The following is a 9,410-nucleotide window of genomic DNA, read 5'->3' on the forward strand; positions in this document are numbered from 1 at the left end:
TGCCGAACTTTTACCCGCCGATGGGTCAGCCGGCGGGTCCCGGCGGGATGATGATCGGTACACCCGCCGTGGATCCGAACGGAGTTTATGTGCAGCAGCCGTCTCAGGCGTGGCAGAGCGTTTGGCAGACGTCGGCCACCGGCGATGAGGTGTCGTACGGCAGCGGAGAGAGCAGCGGCCAGGGAAATCTTGAGGGCCAAGGGTAAGTTTCCTTCTTGCTCTCTTTCGGAACAATGTACCTTGTTTGAGTGGTCCTCTAGGGTTTTAAGACGCGTAGGAAATCGATTTCTGAATTGGGTTTTTGATCCCTCAGTTTATGGTGTCCCAATTCTGTAATCTTGGATTAGAAATACAGATACCCATATCAATTTCTGAATTGGATTCGAAATACAGATTCGAACTCGATCATCTTTCTGCAGAAGTCTTTATATCACTAGGAATGATGATGTTTCCTCTGTATAGTTGTTGTCATAGAACACTTTGCCCTTCATCCTCATTGGCTCCAAAACTCAAACTTTGGGGACAGTAATCATTACCAATGCCATCTTTCTCTCTGTTTCTCTTTTCTTTGCCATGTCTCCTTCCAAAATGTTTTGGTATCATTTCTGCAGCTGATACGAGCATGAGGAGTTCAGGTGACATGGTCTCGCTAGTTGCTACTGCTGAAGACAGTGGGAGTTCAGTCTTGCATTTTTCATGCTTTTGATTCATGTCCGCGTTTAGTTGAAAAAGAAAGAGAGAGAGAAAAAAAAAACTCGTCTTCTGCTCTGTTTACTTTTAAGTTAATGCAGCAGCTAAAACCAGAAAACTTGCTGTGAGTCTCCTAACTTTATATCTAATGACTAATGTGCAGTTTCTGATTTACCCTTCCTTGTTTCACTTCTTGGTAATTGGTATGTAGTCGTTTTCCGCTGTTCTTTTTGTGGCCCGAGATGAAGAGGTTTTATGTAACAAATAAAGCATCTTCTCTCGAGCCAAGATGACCGCATAACCAGCTAAGCTCGGTTCGTACCGATGGGGTTACCCAGTCATGAACCTGTGAACCATTAACATATCCTGTTTTCGACAGATATGATCTTTAACTATTTGTTGACAGAATTGAGGAGATGCATGTCTGTATATTGAAAAGAGTTGTTGCAAACTCCCTCATCACTCACCACACTTCCTGCTCTGAAGGTAGGGTTTGAGAGAAAAAAATATATATATACGAATTTCGGGTATTCTCATAGCTAGGGGGACAAGTTTAGGCTCCGAGATACGACATATCCAATTTATGAGTTCGGTTGGTCCTTGGATCATCGACAGATAATCACGGGTATCTAGGCATGTCAAACGGGTTGGCCTAGCTCGGACCAGCTCGACTTGCCATCAGTTCGCCATGTTCTTGACTCAGATCAGCGTGGTCCGTTAATAAACGGACTGAAAATATACCGTCCGGACTCCGGACCTAACTTGCGGATTGAACAAAAACATAAACTAAAATCATAAAAATATTAAAATAATATTTCGGCCCGATAAAAAGTTATAATGCAAATCATTAGGAACCGTTAGTATATCTAACCACTACAAATAAAATGCAAAACAAATGTTTCCATTTACTTACGAAGTGTTGCCAATCAACTTTTGAATAAGAAATTAGGTTTTCTGATAATTTGTGTATAGGAAAAAGAAATGATTGAGCCTCCAGGGTGGTCTTTGCCCGTCCAAGTTTGGTTGGCTCGTGGTGGAATGACTCGTTTATCAGCGAAAGTTCCACGATGGATTCTCGACTTTAATCAATGTTATTTAGATTGAGGGTATACAAATCTCGCAGAAGACTGTCCAAAAAATCTATAGAAACAATATTGAGATCGAATATCCAAAAAACCGAATATTAAATGTTGTGTTATCTTTAATCCTTCTTCCATATCGGTGCACCTTCAGCTTCTGCTTCATTTTATACGGAAATATTTGAATATTTTGTATAAAAGTAGAATCCTAATACTCGGATAAATCATGTAGGATCCAAGTTTATCAATTAATAATTAGATTCTACAAAAATTTGGAACGCCGAATGGTTAAGCGAAGGGTAATAAACTCTAGGAATCTTCTTAAACAGCCAGAATGATGTATCATCCTCGTAAACCCTGAAATTCCAGCACCTAAAAAACTATGATCTCGGGTAGGGATGTCAAAAAAGCCCGAGGCCCGATACACGGCCTGAACCCGCCCGTAAAATTTACGGGCTCGGACTTCACAAATCAAGGCCCGTTCGTTCTTCGGGCCGAGTCGGTCCGGTCCGAAAAATTGCGGGCCAAAAGCGGATTTGGGCCAGGTCGGCCCGACCCGACCCGTAGACCCTATTAAAATATAAATATATGTGTATATAGGTAAATATATGTATATATATATATATTCGCATATATTTAATCATATATATATACATTTATTCAATCTTTTATATATATATATTTATATTGTATATACATGTATAAAAAATATACAAATATTATATAATATAGAAAGTTTTAAAAAAACTAAAAACTTGTTTAATACTAAATAATTTAGGATATAATATTTTCATAAATGATATAATCAAAATTATAATACTATTAGTTTCAAATAATTATTCCAAATAAAAAATATAATAATTTATCATTTTTAAAAATTTATTACCATATAAAATTAAAAAAAGTTAAATTTAAATTTATATTAGATCAAAATATATAATTTTGTAATCTATTTTTTATGTTTTTATTATCATGAAATGTATTAAAATTTTTTGTATTTAATTATTTTAATTTATTTATATTTTTAAAAAAAATATTCAAGCCCGAAGCCCGGTCCGAATCCGAAAAAAGCCCATAGGATCGGGTTCCGGGCCGAAGATTTTAGGTCCATTGGTTTTTCAGGTCGGACCGACCCGACCCGTAAATATTCGGACTTGTGTCGGGCTCGGGTCAGGCCAAAAGACCACCGTCAGCATCATCATTCTGGCTGATGCGGTAGTGGCTGGATCAAACCGATACCAAAAACCAAACCGGACTTAATCCCAAGCCGAACCAATCATCCGGTTTTCACGTGGCCGAGTCAACGGACCAACCAAGTATAAAATGAAGAGACTGTCAACTCTTAAACGAAATCAATTTTTCTAACCCTAACGAGGAACCATTTGAAAACCCTAATTTCGATTCCGTTAGATCTTCAAAGCCATGGAAGCCATCGATTCAGCCATCGATCCTCTCAGAGATTTCGCTAAGAGCAGCGTCCGCCTTGTCCAGCGCTGTCACAAGCCCGATCGCAAAGGTACGCAAATCCTTCCGCTTTGATTTCTCTTGCAATTTGAGGATTTTGTTATCCTACCCTAAAAAGTTAAAAACAATTAGGGTTTTCTCTTCTTTCGGAATGTTAGGTTCTGTATTTTGGATTGCTCTGGTTTGATTCGGATAATCTTAATCTCTGCATTCACTTTGTGCAGAATTCAGCAAGGTCGCGGTGCGTACGGCTATTGGGTTCGTCGTGATGGGTTTTGTCGGATTCTTCGTGAAGCTCGTTTTCATTCCTATCAACAACATAATCGTTGGAGCTGCTTAGGTGACTTGTTTCTGCAATTCCGAAATTTTCTATACCTGTTATAGTTTCCCACATTATGGGATCTTCGGTGCTTTGTTATTGTTCGTTGACTTGAATGAAACATCAAAGTGCTTTATGCTTTTACTATTTTTCATGCATCAAAGTGCTTTAGGCTTTTATCATTATACATGCATCAATGTGCTTCCAGTTTTTACCATTGTACATTCATTGAATTACATAGCAGTTTACTTTTCTGAAATTCGCAACATTTTTGTGGCTACAGCGTGCTGTGATCCGTTAATCTCTTTCCAAATTGTCAATCATGCATTAGATTTTGATGAAGGGTAGGTTCTAATGTTGAAAAGGCAATTTTTGGATGCCTTCCATGATATCCGCTGTCGAACTCCAGGATTTATGATTAATGGTGGGTTGTTGTTATGGTAAATTATCAGATGCATTTAAGTCAGTTCAAGTTGGCTTGTGCAACTGGTTCTTTGCAGCATTGCATAGACATGTTTCTCGGGGTTAGCTGTATTTGTGATATTAGAATTACAAGGTTTAAATGTTGTAACTTGCTATTCTTGATTTTTGTTATTCATTGTCTACCCTATCTATTTTTGGTGATTGAGCTTGTTTTGAATGATCCTTTGTGCACTTATTATCACGTTCTTATCGCTGGGAGCTTTCTCACTGTTTCTGAGAAAGCTCATATTCTTTGGAATTCTGTTACTTGTTTAAGGAATATGAGCAAGTGTCAAGGAAGGGGACTTGCCTGAGTTCTATCAACTGTGTCACACTATAACTAAACATGCATGATGCATCCTACACTTGAGCTTTGAATCTATGAAGTTATTACACATCCTTTCTTGTCATAAGATCCCTTCAAGGAAAACAGCAATCAAGATTCTTCAAACATTTTGGAACTAAAACATGTTAAGTTTTTTGTGTGGTCTTGGCAGGCAGGCTATGATGATCCAAGAAAAAGAGGGGAGCATTTGAAGGTAGGGAGTCCAAACATTACAGAATTCCGAGCTTAATGGACTTCATTAGGCCTTTGTCTCTTCCCTGATTGAAAGAGTTTTCATTATATATTATTCTTTTTTCTTAGTGGAAGCCATTCTTCAATTCGTACAAACTTGATTTCACATCTCACGGTTACTCTTGTCTAAGTCTTAATAAGTTCTCTTGTGTTTGTTTTGACTTTTAAACCTATAATCATCATGAGAGTTCACTTCACTATCCCATTGAAAATAGATTGTAAGAAAATGATTTAAATAATTATTTCAATTAGCCCATTGACGTTTTAATTTGCTTATTTTTTGCTCAACTTAATTCTCTTTACAAAAATTTTATTGTCAATTTTATTTTAGTTTCCTATGGACTCCAGATATTGTTTCAAAATCTCTAAACTATTATACTTATACCCAAAAAATCTTATTACAAAAACATTTATATTATTTACTATATTATATTTATCAAAATCTTATATTGTAAATTCATTATGAAAAATTATTAATTTATTTTTTATTATATAAGAAATTATTATTATTTTGATAGAAAAAGTAAAATGTTAAACAGTAAATATTTGTATATTTATATAGCCATCGATCAAAATAAAAAATCGTGCAATTAAAAATGTTTCTATTATACATGTTAAATTTAGTTCAAATAAATTAATAGAATATAGTTGATTTTGTTATTTATTTTACTAGAAATTTATTTATTTTTATTTTAAATATAAGATCAAATACAAAATAAAAAATAAGTATATATTTTCATTGCTAAAAATGTTACAAACAATTTAACTTATAAAATTTAAAAATAAAATAAAATATGACAAATTATTTATACATGATTTAAAGTATTTAAATATTTTTTAAAATAAAAAAATTTGAAATAAAATTGTTATCAAATTTATCTTGCAATCAAGTAATAATTTTTATATTTTATTTTGTTCGAAAAACAAGGATTTATTAATTTTTATTTTTATGATTAATTTATAATAGAATATTTATTTTTAAATTTAATTGTTTAAGAGATTCGTGTAAATATAATACTCGCGTATGTTTTATGTTGAAGCTTTTCCGGATGTAGTTTAATATTTTTAACATAATAAACTGGTAAAATAACATTTTCATACACGGATTTTGTAAAATATAACTTTTTTATATACGAATTTTTTATATACGAATTTTTAATTTAACAAAAATCTATACCAAATTATCAAATATTCCAAATCGATACATGAACTACCCAATCTTATTATAATTTTCTACACAATCTGAAACGTTGTTAAGTCTCCATTAACAGTTGACGTGGAATGCCACGTGACGGCTGATGTGGCATGTCACGTAAAAAAAATTTGTCACGTCAATATGCCACGTCAGATTTAAAAAAAAAATCGAAAAAAATAAAAATAAATACATATATATATATATATATTCATATATACATACAAATACAAATATAAATACATATACATATATATATATACAAAATAAATAAATATATATATATATTCATATCCACATACAAATACAAATATAAACATAAATACTTTTATGTATAAATATATCTATATATACATACAAAATAAAAAAATATACACATATATATACATACATCTCTACAAATATATATGCATATACATACATACAAATATATTTATATATATATACATACAAATATATAAATATATATATATATATACATACATACAAAATAAAAACATATATATATATATATATTCATATCTATATACAAATACAAATATAAACATATATAATACTATATATATATATTCTTATGTATAAATATATCTATATATATATATATAAGTATATATGTTTATATTTGTATTTGTATATAGATATGAATATATATACATATGTATTTTTTTGTTTTTGTTTTTTTCGATTTTTTAATATGACGTGGCATGTTGACGTGGTAAAAAAATTTCAAGTGGCGTGCTACGTCAGTCGCCATGTAGCCTTCTACGTCAATTGTTAACGGATATTTAACACCATTTCGTGTAATAAAATTAGATAGTTCGTGTATCGATTTGGGAAATTTAATAATTTTGTGTAAATTTTTATCAAATTAAAAGTTCGTCTAGAAAAAAGTCACAATTTACAAAATCATTTAACAAAGTAGGATGTAATAAAATGTCATTTTCTCTAATTATTAACATAACCTTGTCAAGAAGGACATTTAAGTAATTATACCAATATCCAAGGAGTCGCATATAAATCATTTAGGATCACTCATCACCCTTTCCTCCGCTCTCCCATCTTTCCCCTCGCCCTCTCCTTTTTCTTCTAAGCGCTACGATGGCGGCTGCCCCCGCCTCTTCCTCCATGATATCCTTATCTTCCCCCAAACCCTCACATTCCTCCTCCAAATCTCCCTTACCCATTTCTCGACTCGCCCCTCCCTTTCCTCTGAATCACCATAAACGCACCACCTGCCGCGGCCGCCGCCATCCCCGCTCCATCTCCTGCTCCGCCGCCAACGTCTCCGCCGTTGCACCACCTTCTCCGGAGAAACCTGCGGTTACCCATGATTTCGTCTCCCGATTCGGCCCCGATGAGCCCCGTAAAGGAGCCGACATCCTCGTCGAAGCCCTCGAGCGGCAAGGCGTCGACACCGTCTTCGCCTACCCAGGTGGTGCGTCAATGGAGATCCACCAGGCGCTCACGCGATCCGCCACCATCCGCAACGTCCTCCCGCGTCACGAGCAGGGTGGCGTCTTCGCCGCCGAGGGCTACGCTCGCTCCTCCGGGAGACCCGGCGTCTGCATTGCCACCTCCGGCCCCGGAGCCACCAACCTCGTCAGCGGTCTCGCCGATGCTTTGCTTGACAGTGTCCCTCTCGTCGCCATCACAGGTCAAGTCCCTCGCCGCATGATAGGTACAGACGCGTTCCAGGAGACGCCGATCGTAGAGGTAACGCGTTCGATCACGAAGCATAACTATCTCGTGATGGACGTAGATGATATCCCTAGGGTTATTGAAGAAGCCTTCTTTTTAGCTACCAGTGGTCGACCCGGACCAGTTTTGGTTGATGTTCCGAAAGATATTCAGCAACAGCTTGGGATTCCCAATTGGGAACAGCCCATGAGATTGCCCGGTTACTTGTCTAGAATGCCTAAACCACCGGAAGAAGCTCATTTGGAGCAAATCGTTAGGTTGATTTCTGAATCTAAGAAACCGGTGTTGTACGTTGGGGGTGGCTGTTTAAACTCGAGCCATGAATTGAATAGATTTGTCGAACTTACTGGAATCCCGGTTGCAAGTACATTGATGGGACTCGGATCTTACCCGTGTAATGGCGATCTGTCCCTGCAAATGCTTGGAATGCACGGAACCGTGTATGCAAACTATGCTGTGGATAAAAGTGATCTGTTGCTTGCCTTCGGGGTTAGGTTTGATGATCGTGTCACAGGTAAACTCGAGGCATTTGCTAGTCGGGCTAAGATAGTTCACATAGATATTGATTCGGCTGAGATTGGGAAGAACAAGACTCCTCATGTCTCGGTATGTGGGGATGTGCAATTGGCACTGGAAGGGATGAACAAGATTCTCGAGAACCGACCAGATGAGCTTGATTTTGCCCTCTGGAGGAACGAGCTGAACGAACAAAAGGAGAAGTTCCCATTGAGCTTCAAGACATTCGGAGAGGCCATTCCTCCTCAGTACGCGATTCAAATCCTCGATGAGCTAACCAATGGAAATGCCATTATAAGCACTGGAGTCGGCCAACACCAGATGTGGGCAGCACAGTTCTACAAGTACAGGAAACCCCGGCAATGGCTGACATCAGGAGGCCTCGGGGCCATGGGTTTTGGACTTCCGGCTGCTATCGGAGCTGCAGTTGCAAACCCGGAAGCTATTGTCGTGGATATCGATGGAGACGGGAGCTTCATAATGAATGTTCAGGAGCTGGCCACGATCCGGGTAGAGAACCTTCCAGTAAAGGTACTTTTACTGAACAACCAGCATCTGGGTATGGTTGTTCAGTGGGAAGATAGGTTTTACAAGGCCAACCGAGCGCACACATATCTTGGGAACCCGGCAAAGGAGACAGAGATATTCCCGGACATGTTGAAGTTTGCAGAAGCGTGTGAGATTCCGGCGGCCAGGGTTTACAGGAAAGAAGAACTCCGAGGCGCTATCCAGACGATGTTGGATACACCCGGGCCGTATTTGTTAGACGTGATAGTTCCGCATCAAGAACACGTGCTACCGATGATCCCGAGCGGCGGCGCTTTCAAAGATGTCATAACAGAGGGAGATGGTCGGACAAAGTACTGAAGGTAAACTTGTTGGCAGTTTTTTCAGGTTTTGGTAGTTTGGTTTCTTGCTGTGTTGAACTGTGTTTGTTTCATCAGACTGCTTCTGTTTGTTTCCTTATTTGCAAACCGGTTCGGTTTAGCAGTAAAATTAAGTTATGGGTTGATTCGGTTTGGTAGTAACGCCACTAGATCTCGTTTGTATTGTATAAACTTTGGTTTGGTTTGGTTTGGTTGACATGTATTTGGTCAGGCCGTCGTTTCACAGGACACAGCCGAGTATTCGGATTATGGGCCTCGGATGTCCAATTAATTCATGGGCCCACCACATGTTTTCCGGCCCATTATATATAGAGAGATAAATATAATCTATAGATAAAAACGAATTCGATTTAAAATTAAATCGGAAATTGAATCTCTATCCTATTCGGATAAAATATAAAAATAAAAACGAATTGTTTTTAATATATTTTTTCAATAAAAATGAATTCCAATAGAATTTGAATCGAGTTCAACAGAATCAAATTTAATTTAAGTGAATGATTATAATTCTTGTTTAAAAATAAAT

At 37.0% G+C, this 9,410-nt stretch overlaps 3 protein-coding genes across 3 annotated transcripts in view; all 3 read left to right on the plus strand.

Annotated features, from left to right (window-relative positions):
* Positions 1-206, plus strand: part of LOC104818182 (nuclear transcription factor Y subunit C-1-like) — a 1,102-nt gene extending 896 nt beyond the window's left edge. The window contains exon 2 of the mRNA XM_019203068.1: positions 15-206. Within this exon, the coding sequence (XP_019058613.1) occupies positions 15-206 (192 nt within the window). The remainder of the gene's footprint in view (positions 1-14) is intronic.
* Positions 207-3,109: 2,903 nt separating this feature from the next.
* LOC104818183 (protein transport protein Sec61 subunit gamma-3) lies at positions 3,110-4,791 on the plus strand. The gene is made up of 3 exons (XM_019203073.1): positions 3,110-3,285; positions 3,458-3,573; positions 4,512-4,791. Exons 1-2 carry the CDS (start codon positions 3,192-3,194, stop codon positions 3,571-3,573), a joined length of 210 nt encoding a protein of 69 aa, XP_019058618.1. The 5' UTR covers positions 3,110-3,191; the 3' UTR covers positions 4,512-4,791.
* A 2,039-nt stretch (positions 4,792-6,830) lies between these two features.
* On the plus strand, positions 6,831-9,073 carry LOC104818184 (acetolactate synthase 1, chloroplastic-like). Its single transcript, XM_010547648.1, has one exon. The coding sequence runs from the start codon at positions 6,882-6,884 to the stop codon at positions 8,862-8,864; it is 1,983 nt and encodes a 660-aa protein (XP_010545950.1). The 5' UTR covers positions 6,831-6,881; the 3' UTR covers positions 8,865-9,073.
* The last annotated feature ends 337 nt before the right edge of the window (positions 9,074-9,410 follow it).

This window comes from Tarenaya hassleriana, unplaced genomic scaffold (assembly GCF_000463585.1).
Source record: "Tarenaya hassleriana unplaced genomic scaffold, ASM46358v1 Cleome29, whole genome shotgun sequence".
Taxonomy (NCBI): Eukaryota; Viridiplantae; Streptophyta; class Magnoliopsida; order Brassicales; family Cleomaceae; genus Tarenaya; species Tarenaya hassleriana.